Raw genomic sequence first — 20,976 nt, forward strand, 5'->3', positions numbered from 1 at the left:
TCTAACTCAAACCATTCTGTGATTCCATGATTCTATGTTAAACTTCTTAATCTGTATCCAAATTATCTTGGAAAAACAATCAAAATGAAAATGTTTTCTGTGGATACATGTGGGCAAAATTATTTTCTTTCACCAGGGCAAGACAGAAGCCATCTACCATCCCAGGGTCCAGCACCAGTTAACCTACAGCTGCATAAGTGGCAGCAAGCAGAAAAGATGCCGTGACCACAGCGACCCAGTCAGCCCTTACAGGAGCACCACAGGGGCTCAGCAGTCTGTGACTAGATCTGGGCCCCAAGGCCTTTGACCCTGACAGAAACTCCAAACGCAAGGAAACCACTTACACTTGTGTTGCTCACTTGAGGCAATACATCGCTACCTAAGATACAGAAAGCTACATCAAAATTTTTTAAACTTTCAGCATATTCAAATTGCTTTTAAAAACTTGTAACATTAATCTATTTCTTAAATTTAAAAATAAATCTAAGGCAATAGTTTAACATTTTGAAATTATTATTAAACATTTTACAATTTTGAAAAACTTGAATACTGTGATTTAGTGAATAGTTTTATCTGCTTTCAAAGGTTGTCTCAAATAAAAACTACATAAGAACTCAATAATAACTTAAAAATCAATGATGTCTCCTTGCCAAATACTTATGACTCAAAGTTGTTTCAGTGGAAATATTGTCATCCAAGAAATAAAGAGATTGCGTTTGTTCATACTAAAAAGACATTGTCTCAGAAATACTAGATATCCAAATGGTGCAGGCAGTGATAACAGGATAAAGAGGATGTCCAACAGTCAGCCTAAGCCAAGGGAAACTAGGAAGGAAGGGAGACAACAGCAAAATAGATCTAAGGAAAGAGGTGAGCAATGAAATGTATCCCACAAAAATCCTGTGTTTCAAGGGCTGAAGTTCTCACGTTTAGAATATCTGCTTCAGACCAGTGAAGAAAAACTGAGGGATATAATAGGGGGGATTCCAGAAAAGTTAATTTCTGTCTTTCTAGCAGATTATAATTTCATTTTTACAGAACTGTCAGGTTCTTCAACTTCTGTGTTGACAAAATATATTTCTGTTTAGCTGAATCATGCAGTACAATCCCAATATGTCTTCTTTCCAGGGCTGCTTTCTGCAGCCAGTGGTTTTATGGGACTTAGATGAGTTTTTGGTGATTCATAGTACTTAAACTACTCAAGAGCACTTTTTCAATTGGAAAATTCACTTGAAGTAAATGCATCATCAGCATGATTGTCCATGCATGAAAGAACTACAAGCAAAACAATGAGAACCATTTTTTAAAACCTACACTTAAGCCAAGAAAAACAGTTATCATGAACTATTAAAAGACCTTATTTTTCAGTTTTCATGAATCTCTCATGGAAAACATGGGTTATCCTTGTCTCTGCATCTCTTATTCTGAGAATCCCAAATTGCAAATGAAAAAAATATAATGTGCACATTGTTTTAGAATCGTTAACATGATACATAGCAACATAAATTATATTATCTACAACAGATTAAGCTACTACTAACTTGGCCTTATTCTTGTAGCAGTCTTTTCTAGGAAGAAGCCTATAAGATCTAGACATTGAAAACTCTTATTATTCTCTTTTGTGCTTTCAGAATGCTAAATATAAATAAAATGATATTTAAATCTTTTAAGGATTAATGGAAGATGCCTTGGTATCTGCCAAGTGCATTGTGGATTTGAAGAATATGTCAGGTACTTAAATGAAAACGGACGTCTGCATTTTTGACATTTATCTGAAGGAAAAAAATCTTTCTGTGGGTTATGTGTATGCATGTGCCTATATGGCATTTTCACAGATGATTTGATAGTGATACTTCCAAAATATTTCTACTCCTAATAGCATCAATGCAATCCTTCACTCTTACTCCATTGTGGCACTGCTTATTTATTTATTCACTTACATAGATTTATATGATACATAAAAAAGGTCTATCCACAACTCTGCTTGCTTTTGATATATAGGAAAATACAGTCAGACTGGTGAAAACAAGTATAAAACCAACAACTTCCATTAAATCAGAAAACAGTCACCAAAAAATAAATTCAACACTATTCCCTGCTCTGGACAGTCATTCAGATAACCTGCACTAACCAAGACCACGAGGGCAATTTGAGAAGGCGAGTTCAAATTGTAAGAGCTTTTATAAAAGGGGCCTGGTAAGCCCCCAGCTCTGAGGGCACCCAGCCCAGTCCCAGCTGTGCGCCCCATGACCGACGGGGACTGGAGATGGGTCCAGCAGATCTGAAGGTCAGAGGAACCAGACGCTTTCACAGCAGAGCGGTAGAGTCTAAATGTGACGGCTCCTCACCAGGACCTCCCTGCCACCATCGCTTGTTCCTGATGAAAGAGGATGGGTGCTCATGTTGCCCTTTGGGTAGGGTTTGGGGGTAGCTGGGTGCTCTTGGGTGCAGAAGAAGAATCCTGCCCTGGAAAGCTGACCTTTCTGGGGAGCTGCCAGCTGCCAGACGGTTTGCTAATCAAGACTCAGAGGATCAAATGCCACCAGCAGCAGATACTGGCGTCTCTCCTCCAGAAAGAAGACTCCATCGCAGGCAGTAGGGTTGTGTCCTTGACTCTGCCTGTGATGGGCTGACAGACACCTTGGGGCTGGAGTGACAAGTCCAGCTGAGGAAGAGGAGCATCCGGCATGGGAGCTAGTGGGACCAGCTGCATCAGGACACAAGGAGATGGGAGCAAGCAGGTGAGTTTGGTTTCACTCCTTCCAAAATCCAAGTTAATGGAGCTAAGCTAGCACCTACAGGGTAGATGGAGCATCTTTGCTGGGTTACTCCTCCAGCAGCTGTGCTTGGTGAACTTGAACTGAAACATAGGCATTTCTACTAAAGGTGAAACAGATGTAGACTGTGTGTGCTCAGGCTTGTCTATAAGCAGACTACTTGCATGGTTTCCTCTTTGTTTCCATTACTAGATAAAAAAGCAGTGTGAAGAGTATGTAAAAGCTTCCCATCAAAGCTGTCTGTCATGCCCTCTTGGCCTTTGGTATGTGACCTCTCTAAGTCACATACTCCATTTTGATCTTCTAAACATGCTATAGGAAATCATTCCCATAAACTGTGCCTACAGGCCCCTGCAAGGATGAATTCAGTCCCTCACCTCTACATCCACTTTAATTTTCTACTCTTCATCCCCATGATTTGGAGATCAATCAACCCCCTCAGTCGACACTGCTCCTGACCCTGCAGGTGCTAAGAAAAATCAGAATAAGCACAAGTACTTAGCATCCCCTTCCTAGTCCTTACATCTTGATGATAACATACCTTTCCACCATCTCTTCCTATTCCAGGGTTCTTTTTGTGATGTTGCTTCCTTTTTTTTTTTTTTTCCCCCAAATAATATAGATTCCTGTGTCAAAGTCCCCTGCAGACCTGTTTTCCACAAAGAAAGAACAGGGTAGGTGATTAGATGGCTGCTGCTTCCAGCTGTGTGAGGGCACTTTCAGATTTTGCTTCTCATGGACAGAGATGCCTGGAAGTCAGACATACGACACTTGGCTAAGAAAACAGGGAGCAGACCAGAAGATAGGCAATGATGCTGTTTACCAGGATGCCTGCACTTCCGGAGATATGAGACATAAACATGGCAAGTAACTTGCAATGTGCAAACCAAAATAAAGCATAATTTTAGCCCTAAATTATCCTTTATAATACACACACATTAGCATAAACTCTACTAGAAAATAAATTGAATTCTGCTGTAGATATCCGAGTCCAAGGACTTCCCACGGCTACAGATGACTCACACTATACCTCAAGCAAACTTTGCATTTTGAAATGCCCATGAAGCCTAACTAGAGCAACCTGAGGCCATAAAAATCTCAGCACACAGATGAATGATTTGATGAGTATTAGCAATGTCTAAAACTTGACTTTTTTCCCTTTTTTTTTTTTCTCCTGTGTCTGTCGATGCTACAAATGTAATACCTTTTTAACTTCTATGATGTAGTACCTCTACCGGGGGCAGGAGGAGCCAAGGCAGGCAAAGAAGCAATGAGGAGAGGGAGGGATGAGGGAAGAAGACCAGGAAGCCACTGAAAAGGCAGCGTTATGTGAATATTGGGTGCCTCTCCCTTTTGTACATCAGTCTTCTCATACTATCCATACACCTGAGAAATAAGCAACTTCTATTTGATTTCCTGTGTCGTATCAGAATGAATCCTCCCCAGTTGTCTTTGTAACTAAAGCATCTCTCTCTGGTTCAATCATTGCTCACTCTGGTTACAGAAATCCTCCTAGCTTTCACTTATTCATCTTGCCTCTCTTCAATCAGCTGACATTACATGTTACTGTGACCATCATGCTGCCTCTTTTGAACACATTCAGACCTTGTTTTTCCTAGTTTATCAGCCTCGATTTCTTGACTTTGCCATGACAGAACCGGTCGGCGTCCCTCACCTGCCCCATTCTTGCAGCCCTTCCCACCGCCGCGAACCGTACTTTCTGCATAAAATATTCTCCCTTCTCCACTTCACTAAGCCACTGACCTACCAAATCTCTCCTAAAATAATCACTGCTTTCACTGTGGCCAAAGAGATGCGTTAATAGCACATGGATTTTTTTAACAACACTCGCCGGTCCCTCTGAACTAGCTGAGGGCAAACAGCCCTTAGTGCCTCCTGCTCCCCCGAGCTCTCCTCTCCCCAGCATCCCTCCCGCTGCTGCTGCGGAGCCTGGCTCTGCGCTGACCTGCACCCCCCTTCCCCATGCGCAGTGCGCGTACGCACAGCGGGGTTCTGTCTCCTATATACCATGGCCACGTGTCCCTGCCTCTCAGCCCATCAACTATCTAAATCCTGAGAAATGTTGATTTATTTTTTTCTTCTCGAGCTGAGGACACTCTCAGCACAAAGGAAATAATATCAACGTGCGCTGCATGCCTTTTGCAGAGCCAGCCCGAATTCCCTGCGTTGAACTGTTTTATCTACTCAGATTCATTTGCCTTTGAAATAAATTCTATTTTGTAAAGTTTTGCAGCAGTGCTTCTGCTAGGAATATAGTGCCTGACATTTCCCTAGTTTGAGCCAATGTAATTTATTTAACCATCTAATAAAATTGGTATAATAGAGTAAAGAATCAGGACTATGATACTCCCATGCATGTTCTGTTAAAACCTTAATCCCTTTTTTATCAATTTGTCATGGTAACACACAGTTTTATCAATATTAGTTACATAATTGTCTTTCAGTTTTCTCTTGCAGTAGTTTCCTTATTTGAATAATAATTTTCAAGATGAATATAGTCCTGGAAATATGCAAAAAAATTCTGCATAAAATAAAAGAAATAATTTTAGCATTTCTCCCTGAAAAGATGTTTCCCCCCACTGAAATAACACCCATGTGATTTTTAAGGTCGGGTTGTTCCAAATAAATCCTATTCTTATAATCTGTTTCAAGTTTTGTTTCGAAGAGTCATAAAACGCTTATTTGGCAAATCATAACAAAAACCTTAATATTTATTAAATTTAGAGAAGAGACTGCAGGCCACAGGAGGGACAACCTGATGAACTTCCTGGAAACCTAGAGAAAACACAAGCTGCTAACTGCCATGCTGCAGATGAGCAAAGCATTTATTTTAAAAAAAGGTAAGAGTGAAATTGTGAAATTATAGACAAGCGGCCCAATGTCAACACCCAAAAAGACTGGGATAAATATTTCTTTAGTAAACTCACAGGAGTGAAAACATAGTCTCGACAAGGACATGTCGCATCAAACCTAGTTCCCTTTTCTCTCAGAGTAACTGGCCGCTTAGACTATGCCGTCTTCACTTTTTTGTGTTTTTATGTGCATTCTGATGGCTTTTGAACGGCAAAAAATGCAAATATAATATAAATGAGAGGCACAGGTAGTGCTTGAGACACCTGAAACAGCTCTGAGTGGTGCAGAAACTCCGGAGCGTGCAGCTGGAGGTGTTCACCCGGGCTGCGCAGCATCTGCTGCAAGAGTTCACTCCCCATGGTCAGGAACCGCCTGTCCAAACACGTCATCTCCTTGCTCACCTGCACACAGATAAAATTGGAAACCTAGCCATTAGAATATTTCAAACAGTTCTATCTGATAAAAACACATTAGAGTAATCTTGATGAAATATCTGGAGGGTAAATGCATCTTTTAAAGAATTAGCTTCTAATATCTTATTTTCTAAAGCTATATGTAGGCAACAAAATTAATCACTAAATTTCTGAGGGCCCAGCAGTTTCCATTTAGCATTTAGCGACTCTGGGAGGAGTGGATGGATTTAAAGCTCGTACTTCTCAGGCTGTTCAGTGAGTAAGGTTGACAGTGAGTGACTGACAGCAGTAGATCACTCAGATACTAGAACTGGTCAAATGTTTGGTTTTCCAGAAATTTCAGTTTTCATTTACAGTGTACTGGTAATTTCAGTAATAGAGATGAGGCAGCCTCAAGCTAAGAGAAAAAATAACATTTGTGACAGTGCCATAAATGTTGTGAATTTTTCTGAGCAAACTTCAGGTATAATCAGGATTTTAAGAACTGAACAGATGGCAGTCAGTATGGTCTCTTAAAACAGCTATTCCTTCTGCTGCTCCAGATTCAGAAAAAAATCACACATTGCAAAAGGCGCTGCAGAAGAAAGACTACCTTTTCTGATAGGGAACTCTAATATTTTTAATTAAAAAAGATGTTCTTAAAGTTACTGGGTGACAATTTTATTAGCAATTTACTAAATATTCATAGCTAGCAATTTTTGTGGGTCCAGGAGCAATGACGTTGAGGCAGGGCTGAGGGCGACACTTGCTTGGTCTCCTTGTTGGTCTCAGTTCTAAGTTTTTGATGCAAGGCTTGGATTACTTCAGCTTGTTCTGCTAATATTTGTCTTCCTTATCAGTAGGTCAGACATGTGACTTTGAATCCTGAGGTATCAAGGGACACTCTAACTGAAGATAATAAGCTAACCCATTAAGTAATTATGACTTCTATTATTAAGGAAAATAAAATTAAAAGCCCCTACAACTCCGAACCAGGTCATGAGCAGCTACAAGCAATGGGTAATTCATCGCAATCACTTTTCAGCAGAGTTTTCATGAGTAATCCCACATTTGAGTCATTCTGACTTACTTGGAGAGGTGCCCTGTTCTCTGATGAAATCTTAAAAATTATATTCCAGTTTAACAGTGAATCCTGACTCTTAAATAACTAAAATACTACACAGTTGGCCCAGAAATTTCATTTAAGGATTAGTGAACCCTGTTTCACCTATCATGAATAATTTACCTCACTTTCGTCCACTGAGAAGTGGTTTTATCTTAACACTAATGAAAGCAAAGAGTTTCACTTCGGTCACTTGACAGAAACTATTCAGTGAGTAATCTTGACACAAGCAGTGACTTAGTACTGAGGATTTAAAATCCAAATTAAACTTCACTCTTTCCTCTCATTACCATTTTTAGCTTACACCTTCAGCTCAGGAAAACTTGCATGACTATGCTGCTAATATTTGTAATCGCATTAATATTCCAATATTCCACCAAAATAATTTCAAATGGAAATACATTTAACATCGTTGCAATTTGTAAGCTTTATTTCATTAAGGAGGCTGTAGCATCTGTAACAGTACCATTATGTTTCAGAAATGGAGCTGTACTTGAACGCTGCTGTTTCTGCATCCTTGGTTTGTAGTTACATTCGTCTCCTTAACTGTTTATTTTTTTTATAATGGTTGCTTGCAAGAATGTCCAAAGCAGGCTTTGTGACAATATTATACTGGATGTTTTGCATGAAATAGGCTGCTGATGGATCTCTCTGGTTCTGTCCTGCATTCACAGCAATTTACAGTATTTTCTATAACTCTGGTAAAGAGCCCACCTTTTGCGGGAGTTTGGTTATGTGAAAAATCAGCTGCTGTAAAAATTCATTGACACATCAGGAGAGATTGTGGTAATACACCATACTAAAGCAAATGAGGAGCTGAATCCCAAAACGTGTGTGAGCATTTTGAGAAACAAAAAATATGGCATTATCTTCTTTCCCCAAAGTCCTCTGGTACTCTGAGAGTAACCTGAGCAGTTATTCCTAAACTGAACATTTCAGATAAGAAGCAAAAATGTAAATATAATATCTATAAAAGCAACATTAATCATCTACAAGTATTCAGTGAAAATGAATGCAAAGTTGTAATAACCCTACATTTTATACAATTAAATTCTAATAATTCTAGTCATTTTTCTGTGTGAAAATGAAAAGGTCTCCCACTAAAATGCTATTTAAAATTATGTCATTATTATTCCTCTTTCTCACATTGTTGGAAAGATAGAGTCAAAGAAATGAAAGTGAGCAATCAAAAAAGCTGAATGAGAGGCAAAGACATCCCTTTCCAAGGCTATCTTAATGAATATCATGGAAACTTTGTTTTGTGCTTTGCACTGATTGTCTTGTAGCCACAGTCATTATTTTCAAGTCATTAGCTTCATTAAACTAACTTTACTTACGATTAGCTCTATAAACACAGTAACATCATATAGTTTACAAAGATCTCGAACTTTTTATAAAGCATGAAACATGTATTTTAAAGAAAAACTAAATTTCACTCATTGAATGGTAGCTTTCCAAGGAGCTAACTTTTAAATGGTTTTAGTCGATGGTAAGAGATGGAAAGACTGTCCCCTTGTGGATAGGAATATGAGGAAAGTGATGCTGTAACTCACGGCTAGCGGCAGTAACCCTGGGCATTTGGAGTTTCATTAAGAAATTACCTGGAATCCTGCCTTGCACATTGCTCATAAATCAACACTTGAATGTACAAAGTATTACATGGATTCTTTTAATTTAAATTGGTTTGCCTGACAGACAACAAAGGGTAAAGATTGAGCTAATGTAGTGTCATTGCGAACACCATCCATCCAGGCTATCACCTAAATCTAAGTGCTGTAGGCAGCCACAGTGTTGTCCTCATTTGAAGAAAGCTATTTTGTGAAGAACAGCTTCAGAGTAGAGAATGGTAGAAGGCTCCACAATAAAGACAAAGTCTTATGGTATATCTATAAACTAACATGCTCTGCACATGCATGCATCTGCCAAACCTGCAATAGAGCATCCATGTCCAGGGAAAGGACCAGCCTTGTCCTCGCTCCTGCAGCCACACTGACGGAGGGACCAGAGCAGGACTGTTTCATGGCTGGCTGGAGACACCTGTCCGTTGCTGAAAATGTTAGATTATCCCTAAGTCTTATAGATTCCCCATACACATCATTGCCTCTGATCCGTAGAACTACCAGAAGATGCCTGATCCATGAGAACTACCAGGAGATGCTAGCACCCCATCATCTCTCACAGCTGAGATAACCAACGGTAGCTTCACGTTTCTGCATGAGGAAGCAGAACTTCATGGGGCTGCTGAGATGGCAGGGGATGTTTCTCATAGGAAGTGTTCTGGTTTGTGAAGTCCAGTCCTTCCCTACTGCAGGTGGTTATAGCCTCCCTAATGAATTCACTATGTTCTGTCTTTATTAAGATATTTCTCCTGATTACCTCAATTGTGAGAATTTTCTGAAATATCATTATAAACCTCACAATTTTTAGTTCGGCCATATTCATGGTCAGGGTATATCTATTTGTTCTATTATCCTTTTGTTCAAGCAGCTTTTTTTCACCTCGTTATCTTTTAATCCCTGACAGAGAGTAATCGTATCCCCTCCTAGCCTTTGTTTTGTTGAACTAAGCAAGCCACACATCTGCAGTTTTACTGTACAAGACGGGCTCCCCAAATGCTTTCATAATGTGATGTGTCAGCTCAAAATGTCCTGTAGGGTCAACTTTTTCCACCAACAGTCATTGAAGAATGTATTCAGTCTTACCAATACACAGCATTTCTCTGTCCCTAACAGAAACACTGACTCATACCTTCTTTGGTAGTATTTGCTTCTTTACACACTCATGTCTCACAGATCACTCCTAAAATAACCAGCTAACTCAGCAGTTGATTTTATCAGTTATTTCCTACTGATTATTTCCCAACTTGTAGCAGAAATTCTCCTTCTTCCAGCAATGAGGTAAACTACACTGCCGCTCTTTGAAGATCTCGTACCACAAAGCCCTAAAGGTTTGTGGCTAACTGGTCCGATACTGGCAAGTTGAGGTACAGGTTGGTGTGTGGTTCAGAATAGGGCAATGGGGAAATGAGCCTGAAATAATACTTGGCCTTTGATAAGAGGACATCCTGAATTGTGCTAAGAGGAACTCACCGAGTCATAAATTGTCCTCCATAAAAGGCGAGTATGTTACATCTCCTGCTCTGTGATACATGAATCGATCAAGGAGGTGCTTGAAGGGTCGAAGTTGAAAATGTCAAAATCTGTGGGGAGTCTGTAGAGAGAGGCCTACATAGCCATGAATATTTGTAAATGTCTTTTAGCACTTTAAATTCAACCTATATCCCATTCCTAAATTGATGACACCAGACGAGTTCACTGTGCACACCGGCAAACGGCCAAGGGCCTGAAAATTTGGACAATGTGGGATTCTAGTAAAAGCATCCAGACACACATGCAGCAAGTCTACACTGTAGATATACTTTTTTTTTTTTTTTGTACACAACAGGTCACTTTGACCGTCAGACAAGAAAAATCAAAAGTGAAAAACAGGAAATTCTTAAAACCAATCTCCTCTGTCTCTGTCTTTAACGCTATGAAGTAATAAGAAACCAGACTGTCTATTTCTGTACTTCACAGGGGAAGTGCTATGGGCGGTTGTGAAAGTTCCTTCTTTCCTCCCTGGTGATGAAACTTCATGAAAAAAACCCCCATGTCTTTGCATAATTTCATAACCCCAATTCAGGGCAGCGGCTGAGGCACGGCGCGTGGAAGCCTGCACAGGATCTGCAAGAGGTCAAACGTGGCCGCGCTGCACAGTTCAGCGTGGTGATGGACGCCGTGTGTCAGCGGCTCCCGCCTGACGTGGCCGGCATCGAAACGCAGTCAGTGACCGCTCCAGGAGAGCGACGGCAAAAGCTGGAGAGGATGGGTGAGCACGGGCCTGGTGCCTTGGCACAACGGAGCCGGCCACGGCGGCCACAGCATCATCAGCTTACAGCACGGCATCACTCATGTCAACCGCTTTGGTCTCAGTTTTTATCTTTTTAGCAATCATAGGAATAAAATAATTTAGAGCTTGACCGGTTTCATATTTGCTATAGCACGTGCACAGATTTTTGCCTGGCGTAATGATGGCAACATTCAGTCAGATTGCAAAAACCCCCCACCTGACATGTTTTATTCTTCAAAACCGGTTTAAAAACCCGGCTTGCGGTCCCGCGCACCTCCGCACCCCGCTCCCCCGCAGCCCAGCACTCCCGGCAGCATCCGGGGCTCCGTGCGGCCCGTGCCGCCTGTGCGGGGCGGGGGCCGGCCCGGCGGCCCCGCCAGCACCGGCGGAGATGGCTCCCTGCCCCGCCGGCACACCCCGCCACCCCCCCACCTCCCCCCGCACAGCGCGGGCGGGGGCGGCGCCCGCTCCCTGTCAGCAGCGCGGCCCGCGCCGCTGCGGCCCTCGCCCCGCCCCGGCGTGGCCCGGCCCGGCCGGCACTCGGTGCCCGCCATGGCGGGGCTGGAGGAAGGTGGTGCGGAGAAGCCACCAATGCTGGTGAAAATCGTGATGGCCGGGGAGTCCTGCGTGGGGAAGACCTCCATCGTGCGGAGGTACACGGAGCCTGGCTTGCCGCCTGCCGGGATTCCCGCCTCCTACCTGGCCACGATCGGTGAGTGACCGCGGGCCGGGGGGGCCCGCAGGCAGCCGGCCCTGCCGGCGCTCCGCCGCAGCCCACGGCCTGGCACCTGCCCCTGTTCCCCGGTCGCACCCGGCGGCCTGCCGCCCCGTAGCCCCCCGGTGCCCAGCAGCCTGCCTCATGACCGCAGCGAGCCGCCGGCATCCGCAGCCTTCCGCCAAGCGGTGCCCCGCCGGCGGCTGGCAGGCGGTGGTGTGGGCGCACCCGCGCTCGCCACACGCCCCGAGGGACTGGCGTGTGTCCCAAGGGGCCGGCGGACGCCCGGGCGCCCGCTTCGCTCCCTCTCCTCATCCTTTCCTCCCCGGGGCCGCCTCACGGCTTTCAAACGCAACCTTCCCGGCACTGGCAGCTCGGCACTGCCTGTCTGAGGGATCGCACATCTCCTTGATCAACTCTTTGGTCACGTCTAGCAACTTAAACCTTTGCAGAGGTTTGCGAGGGTGTGAGGAAGCGTGTCACCCTGGCTCCAGAACCTCTTTGTGCCAGCAATTGCACTGTCCTTGCTGTTTATCTGTGGCATTTGGAACCTAACTCTTTTTTTTAACTTACGAAGACAACTTGTTTCTAATCGCCTCCGGCTCCAGGTGGAGGCCCTGTTGCTGTACGCTGGTGTGGGTGCAGAGAAAACCGTATCTACCTCAGAGAGTTGTCATCCATCAGTAAAATGCCCAGTTCCTCCGTCTTTCATGGTAGAATGGGATTTAATTTTGTGCTAGTAATTTTAATGGTATAAAGTCCATATATCTTCTGCTGGAGGTAGCCACATGCGTGATTATTAAAGCAGAGCCATTACTGTGATGTAAATAATTAGCCCCGCCAGACCAAGGCGGTTTTGTGCAGCATCAATCACCCTGCTGCTTCCCCGGCACCTCTGCAGATGGGGGGCGATGGGGAGCTCCCCCACTTGCATGGTACACCAGCCCCACGCTGCTATGGCGAACGGCAAGTTGACTGTTCGCATACTGACATATGGGTCATCAGCATGAAAACGTGTCATGTGAGTGCGGTGCTTTGATTTGCTGTGGAGATTTTCCCAATTTCTGATTGGGAAATTTTCATTTTTAAAAGTTTGCGTGTAAGAATATATTTTTTTTTCATTTTCTGTGCTCTTGAAGAGAAAGTTAAAGAAATTGTGTGTTCCTGCATTTGGAATATGTATGACTCTTTTATACATTTTTCAGTGTGCGAGGAGTTGACTTAACTGAATAAATAACAGGTAGTAGCTGTGGCAGCAGTTGGTCCAGGGAACACTTAATGTACGTGAGGTGACTTGACCTGCCCACATGGGAACAGCTGAACTTAAACCACTTGTTATTTTCTTGCCTGTTCTTGCAAAGCAGCTTCTGAAACCAACACAAACAAAAAGGGAAGAATGCAACTAGCAGTAAAATCGTGAAATTCATCCTTATAACCGGCAACTTGTTAGCAGGCTTAGCAGGGAGTCCCAAAGAATGGCCATGAAATAAACATCAGCTTTGTTGATGTGTTTGATATTGAAGCATAGATTCCTGACCATAGAGTTATTATTTTGAGACACAATCTCTTTTACTCTTAATTCAGTCCAGTGCGGAGTCAAAAACTCTTGTATGGTGATGATATTAAGAATATATTTTCCAAGTTGTGGGTTGAAATAGTTTAAGAAATAGTTAAGATAAAAGAGTTTTGTGACAGTTATGGGCTGAGATTAACCTTATCAGTTTTATTACTGTTCCTGAAACCTATTCTTGAGAGATTTAAAAACTTCTTAAATGTTTATCTGAACTATAAATGAATCATCCAAATGTGGTATTTCTTATGTGAATGTGATTTTAAAGTTATTTCTGAAATACTGTGTTCCATTCAGTTCCATTTTAGGAGATGTATTAGAGCTTAGACTTTTAAAACAAATGGGATTGTGAGTGATGGCCTCCAAGAGTAATGTTGGAAGTGGAAGTTTCTTTTTCACGAAGACAGCTACAACCGAGAGCATCGCCTGTAGGTCGTGGTCCATGATGGTGTAAAGGAAGAAGACACAATGCAATGTTTTTTCTGTTTGTGATGTCTTCTCCCACTTTGTTGACACAATCAAAGCAAATAAATGTTTTCATCCGGATGCCTGTTTCATACAAGCTTAGTCAAAATGATCGCTATCTGTCATGCAGCCTATTGAATGCTCATCTGATGTTAATTGATTTTTCACCCTACCTGTCCAGCTGGAATGGTGATTTGAGTAGAAGGAAGATTATCTGGGCTGTGCAATATCTCAGCCATCCAAGTTCCCTGACAAAATCATATGCCACCACCCTCCTTAGTGGCAAAGGGTTGTAGGCACAGAAGTTAAAAGTGGTTGAAAGTCTCATTTCTCATTCATGATGAATCACAGGTTTGTGTTACTAGGAAAAATCCTAGTGTTATTGTGGGGGTGGGGGGAAGAACCTAAACATTTTGTAGTAGGCTCCAGTAGTGGTGATTTTTTCTAAAATCATGTATTTTATGAAAAAAAGATTGCATCCACAGTAAATTTTCATTGAAAGCTTTTTATGCAGCACTTAAACACTCAAGGCTGGGTGCCCTTCCTCCTCTTTAATTATGCAGTTTGGGTAAATTATAAGCAGTTATAGTTTTCTAATTAAACTTATACGCATCATAAGGCAGATGCATTGTATTATGAATAGACTATAAAGAATAAATGTTTGTGTTTAAACAATGGCATCACATATAAAGCCATAGAGAAAGTTTATGAACAAAAAAAACCAACCCTGTATGCAAGTGAACAGGATTGTGATCTCACAGGAGGCTGTTATTTTGCTGTATTACAGTGGCTGTGCACACGTTTTCTGTGAGAAACATTTCTGTAGAGGTGTGAGTCCTCCCAAATCTGTCATAGTTGAAAGTGGTGCAACTCCCACTTTAGGATTAAAAAAAAAAAAAAAAGATAATTTTATATTGACTTTTTCCTCAGAGGGAAACCTTTGCTTTTTAATGCCTGTATTAAAAAAAAAATATTAAGAGTGAAGTTGCAAATTCAAATGATTTACACATTTGTTTCTAATGCACAATGAATAAGAGAACCAGCTCTGAAGTCTGTGTAGATTCCCTGATACTCACTTTAGAAGGAAATAAAGTGGAGTTAATCAACAAAAATGAACCATATTGAAGGTAAACATGTCCTGTATTAACTATACTAGCAGTAACCTGCAACTTAATTCTTTTTATTTTTTGTTACAAGGCTGGATTTTTTGTCGCTCTTACTTTCCTAACCATCTTATCCCATGAGTTGCTTTTCTTACCAAACCAGTAATTATCAGTACTTGTGACTGCTCAGACACCACTCCGCTTCAGATGTTCCTTGACATGCACAGGAAAAGAGTCTGATTCAAGTAATGCACCAACGGCTAGTAAGGGCTAAGTATGGGTAAGAGTAACGCGTTGGAAACTCAACCTGTGACATCCCACTGGGTGCTTGCCCTGCTTGGGCACAGGAATTGATACCAACTGCTTCCCTGTTCCCAGAGTTGGAGACACTGTGTGACAGTTAAGTGCACTAGGGAGAACCTGCACCTGGGCGTGTACCACCCTCTGTCCATGCTGTCACTGTTGCATCCTGCTAAGCTGCTCAAACTCGCATTTTCTCTGGATAGACATACTTTTTGGACCCTTTTATATCAGGAACTTGCCAGCTGTATTTGGGGTGAAAAGTGTGTTGTAATTTTCTTTGAAGAGGACTTTTGCAGATGGCCAGACTATTTTATAGATATTGAGGGAAGAGAGGGGCAATTCACAGCTGAATTCCCCTGCGGCTGACTATTTTGATGCTTTTTAGACCGGATTGTCTTTAAGGTGCGTCAGTCCTAATATGGGCATATTTATTATTTGGAATATAAAGAAAGGAAATTAATCTCATGGCTATAAAACTTGGAAATAACAACTAGAATTTGAACTTGTACCTAGCATACCCCTTCTTGGTTATATCTGACAGCTTAAAAGGAGCAAGTACTAGCTGTTGCATTCAAATAACATTTATCTCAGGAGCATTAATCAATGCTCGCTTTGTTATGTTGATCATATTGTATAATACATGGGCCTAAAAGCATCTGAGATCTGTGAGCTGTCTTTGGCATTGTATTTCTCATTTTTCTTTTCTGTCTTTCCAATTTGCTAAGTTTGCTGGAAATTTCATATAAAGACATGAACAATTCATGCATGCAGAACATATTGACTTCTGTTTTTCACTAACATTCATTGACCTTTTAGGTCAATAAATTTTGAAGTTGACTTAAGTAGTCAATAAGCCTTATTTTAATTTAGATTAAGTTTTAGTCTGATTCAGCACTCTGCTTCCCTTTTTATAAATAAAAAAGAAAAAGCTTATAGCAATTTATTATTAAAATGTATGTCAACTTAGAACTTTTTCCTATAGGTCTGGGAATCCCTGGCTGGATTATAATTTTTTGCTGCATTCCCAATGCACCATTTGAAAGTGACATTCCAGTATGTAGTCTGTCCCTCTCAACTGCTCTAACATCAACTGTAGAAAGTGATACAGATAATTAAACAAAACCCTGTGAATTTCAGGAGCAAATGTTTTCCATCATGTCAGAATTTCACCTTACATGAGCAAATTTGGCTTAAATTACATTTCCATCTGACATTATTAATTCCATTAAGGAAGCTTTGTGTAATACTAATTACAGATACCAATTATATTATTTCGTCTTTCCTTTCCATTGGAGCTTCAATAAAAATTCATCAAGTGAAGGACATGATTATCATAATAATTTTAAAAATCCACCTAAACTCTTTTACCACATACACACAAAAATGTTAATAGCATTGGAATCGTGCATGGGAGAGTGTGCTTAAAGTTCTGTGCACAACACATCCATAAGTAAAAAGGAAGGGAGCATTTCCTCTACTGCATTTTTGGTTTACTGCCATGGACGCTTTCCTTTGATAAAGTAATTTAGCAGACAGGTTCTTGCAGAAATCAGTGCAATGGTACTAAGTTAAAATTTTGGTGCTTTTTCAATCTGTTTAGTTCTTTCAAGTGACATTACTACAGGTAAAAAAGCCACTCTGAAGTCATGTTAAGTAGCCATATTTTGACCGTGGAGTATGGCTAGCTATTGCAATGTCGCCTTTACTTAATATAATTGACAAAAATAGCCTTACTGTTTTTCAGTGAAAAAAAAAAAAAAAAGAGCAGAGAAATTATCAAACGGTATTTCAAATTTCAGCAATAAAGTAATTGGAAAAAAATAGTTAACTATGAGGAAATGCATCAATCTAAGATGGCAACTTATAGCTGGCACATTCTAATGTTAAGTTTGGACCTTCAACAAGCTGTAAATCCAGGTATCATCTACCACATTTGGAGTACTAATTTGATAATATAATAAAGGAAAGCACTATAAATTATAAGGAACATATCTTTGAGGAAGGATCTGTATTGTTTGTAGAGACAACATTCTGCACAACTTTCAAATGCTAAAGTTTGATTTTAGCGTTAGCACTCTGGATCTGGGATACACAGAGATTAAGGTGGTAGAGACAGTCCTCTTCATTTTGAATGAACTCCAGTGTATGTTTGTCTTTACATTTAGCTAGTACAGCTAATTCCTATTCCTGTTCATGTAACCCTAGATATTTTTTTTTAAGGATTGGAATTAAGGACAGGAAAACGGTGTTGCACATGTAACAGCTTTGTAAGCATTTCTACCTCCCCATTTGTAGCTGCTATGCTGTTGTAGTGAAACTGGAAACATCTGAAATCACCAGTTTGCCAAGTGTTACTGAGCACAGGCCATGAAACTGCTGTTGTGCCACTTGCCTATTCATGGAAATACGTACATGTAGCTTCAGAGTATCTGCACCTTTGCTTTGGCCTGCCCCTCCATTGCTTTGTATTGGCATTGCTTTGTCTTGTATTTCTGTAATGCATTGGCACATAGTTGTGTTCACCATTGAATAATTTCCTTTTACAACTTCCATTTTGAATGTATATGGTTGGCTAGTGATCCTTTGTTTGATATAGTTCCTTTTCACTTTTGGTTCAAAATTGCATGATAGCTAGAGCTAAGAAGCAATCTTCAAAGGGAAGCCATGTTGTTATGAGAAATGTTACAGATTTTCTTCTGTCTTCTAGGCATTGATTTTAAAGTGAAGCCAGTAACATTTAATGATACAAGAGTGAAACTTCAAATATGGTAAGTTTTAATTTATATCACAAATGAGAGCCAACTAAATTACAGCATGAAAAATGTCATCTGCTTTTAATTGTGTGTCTTCCTAAAGTGCAATTGTTCCTACCTAGGTAATTTTAAAATTTGAATTTGACCTAGGAGAGGATATTTTTTGCAGCAACTAATGTAAGTTAAAAGGACGGTTGTCGCTAGGTTGCTTTAACAATAAAACTTTGCTGTTGCAGCATACAAACAATGCAGATCTATGATCCATATTGAATATATTTAATTGTACGGGAACGTTGAGGGCAGTGACAAAGGCAGAAAATCTTACATTTCATTACCCATCAAATGCATGTTCGAAAGGATCACCGAGAGAAAGCTAGTAAGCTGAATCTTTGGGAATCTATACTATTTTTGTTTTTTGAGTTTTTTCTAAAGGCTCTGTAGGGCTACTGACAGCCATCTCTCCAGGCATCCAATACTGAAAGTTATCTATATTCACCAGAAATTAACTTCTCAAGAAGTAACTCTGCATATGATTTATCCAGTATTAGACCACTATTAGATCTGCAGTTACTCCATCTCGGGTTTTATTACAAAAGTCTCAGAGGCTTGTTTACACCTTTCTTAAGGCATAATTATGTGTAGGAATCTCTGCATCTCTGTATTTTATGGCTTTTACCCCCAACCTACCTTCCATCTAAACCAGCTTACTGTTTGTGTGACTGGTTACGAAGGGCTTGTCAGAATATGGGATGTCATCTGACTCCTGCAGTGCTTGCACTCCAGATATTTTTTTATCACCTGAGTTGTACTGATCTTAATGATTAACTGCATATAAAGAAGCAATGGTGGGCTTGAAGTTACACTCAGACTTCAACCACTGGTTTAGCTTTCCCAGTAGGGCTGTGTTATTCAGAATAAATTTACAGTGTATTTCTTTCACTGCTGTATCTGGCACCCACATTTTCTCTCATCCTTATCTTTTCTTGTTCCTTTCATATTAGGGTACACCATTGAAAATTGGGACAATATTTCTTAAAATAAAGTGATTTTTCTTAGGCTTTTTCAGTTTGATCATCTTTTTGTTCGTTTGTGTGTGTGTGATTTCTTACAATCTCTTTCAGGGATACAGCTGGCCAGGAACGATTCCATACACTTAGTACTAGCTATTTTCGTGGTGCACAAGGCTTTGTTCTTGTATATGACATCACAAATCTGGACAGTTTTCAAAGTATAACAGGCTGGATGAAAGACATACATGAGGTAAATATATCTAACAGTGGTTGATCTCTTAATGAAGGTAATTAATGAATTACTGCAGTTAATGTTTTAAATCTCCGTATGAGATTTATTCTTGTTCCTTGAGCTGTATGTTTCTAACCGGAATTTCCTACATTTAACTCGGCGCACAGTATGATTGAAGGATTACTGTTACCTGGAATACCATGTAGATTATGCAGGACAAGCCCATGGTGATGCAGGAGTGTTTTCTGAAGGACTTGTAAAACATAGCTTTCAATCCGGTTTTGCGCATGCTGAGTTATGGTGCTTTTTTTCACTGGTGTGGCTACGCATAAGCCAGTCTCCGTGAGCTCATCCCAGGATTTTAATTGGCTACCATGTTAAAATTCTGTATCACAACCAGTGAATTCCCTTTCCTAATTTCCTTACTTTAGTGTAGTTACCTCATCCCAAGAATCAAATTAAACAAGTCAAATGCAACATCCTCCTCATCCTTGTCAGATATCAAGAGGGAGGAACTGGGGGAGAAAAAGGAGAATCCCTTTTTGGTGGCATTGAGCTCTTGGTCAGCTCAGCTGCTTGTGTTACTGCAGCCAGAAACACATGGTTTCATGTGACACAGGAAGTGATTCAACAGCACATGGCTGCCAGATGGGGAGTGTGTTCCCACCTCCTTTCCTGCTCCTGACTGTTGGCTCCCACCGTGCTGCTTCTGGAGCTTGTCAGAGCCCTCTGAGGTTTACTCTGACTTTCTAACATGGTAGAAAACTAACCCAGCAAAACCAGTTGGATGGTTTTCTGCTGCATCAGTGAGTCTTAAGAGGTTCATAGAAAGGTCTGACAGTTGTTGGAGTTGACACAAGATAAACGGGTAGGAGTAGAAAGGCCAGAAGAAGAATGTGTGAGAACAATGTGAGGGAGGAGTGGGCAAGCCCTTAGACATTAGATCATTCAGCCACCTGTAACCCAGTACCCTGAGTCTGTATTGCTAGGTCTGTCTTGATAGGTTCTTTGTTAGGTAAAGGGAGGTCAGTTTTACAGTAGACTTGTTCTGTTGGAAGGGACCTACAACAATCATCTAGTCCAACTGCCTGACCACTTCAGGGCTGCCCAAGTTAAAGCATGTTATTAAGGGCACTGTCCAAATGCCTTTTAAACACTGACAGGCTTGGGGCATCAACTACCTCTCTAGGAAGACTGTTCCAGCATTTGACCACCCTCTTGGTAAAGAAATGCTTCCTAATGTCAAGTCTGAACCTCCCCTGACGCAGCTTTGAGCCATTCCCACGTGTCCTGTCCCTGGATCCCTGGGAGAAGAGATCAGCACCTCCCTCTCCACTTTCCCTTATCAGAGAGCTGTAGAGCGCAATGAGGTCACCCTAAGTGGTAACGTCCAAGTTTGTAGTTAGCATGCTTGTATGAGTTAGTATGCTTGTGTAAGAATCCAAGCACGATAATGCTCTTTGTTGATTAATATCAAGTAAACATTCAAGCATTTTTTTCTAATACTCTGTGAATTGTAGGAATATGACACGATGGATGGGAGAGTTCATCTTAGGACAGCAGGCTCAAAATAAAACCATCAAACATGTCCTTTTCTCTCCTCACAGCTTCAGTATACAGAAGAATGAATAAATTACCATAAAAACCTGGTCATATATCCAATAATGTATACTTGGGATATCGAATACCGTTGGTAAAATATTACATTTACATGACCTCAGTATTAAGACAATTAGTATGGTGACCTAGTTCATCATTATTCTTGACCTTA

The 20,976-nt window shown here is 41.0% G+C and overlaps 1 protein-coding gene and 1 long non-coding RNA gene across 3 annotated transcripts in view; one reads left to right on the forward strand and one right to left on the reverse strand.

Annotated features, from left to right (window-relative positions):
• Positions 1–1,553: 1,553 nt before the first annotated feature.
• On the reverse strand, positions 1,554–9,353 carry LOC129202856 (uncharacterized). Of its 2 annotated transcripts, XR_008575850.1 has the most exons (5): positions 9,095–9,353; positions 5,915–6,052; positions 3,319–3,426; positions 3,155–3,246; positions 1,554–2,707 (listed from the first exon to the last, which is right to left on the reverse strand). It is a non-coding gene; the product is annotated as an uncharacterized LOC129202856 (long non-coding RNA). The 2 variants fall into 2 exon arrangements; XR_008575851.1 differs by lacking the exon at positions 3,155–3,246 and having other exon boundaries at positions 9,095–9,329.
• Positions 9,354–10,933: 1,580 nt separating this feature from the next.
• Positions 10,934–20,976, forward strand: part of LOC129202076 (ras-related protein Rab-13-like) — a 31,730-nt gene continuing 21,687 nt past the window's right edge. The window contains exons 1-4 of the mRNA XM_054814111.1: positions 10,934–11,056; positions 11,352–11,766; positions 17,918–17,978; positions 19,085–19,223. Coding sequence (XP_054670086.1) covers positions 10,934–11,056; positions 11,352–11,766; positions 17,918–17,978; positions 19,085–19,223 — 738 coding nt within the window. The remainder of the gene's footprint in view (positions 11,057–11,351; positions 11,767–17,917; positions 17,979–19,084; positions 19,224–20,976) is intronic.

Source organism: Grus americana, chromosome 2 (genome assembly GCF_028858705.1).
Source record: "Grus americana isolate bGruAme1 chromosome 2, bGruAme1.mat, whole genome shotgun sequence".
Taxonomy (NCBI): Eukaryota; Metazoa; Chordata; class Aves; order Gruiformes; family Gruidae; genus Grus; species Grus americana.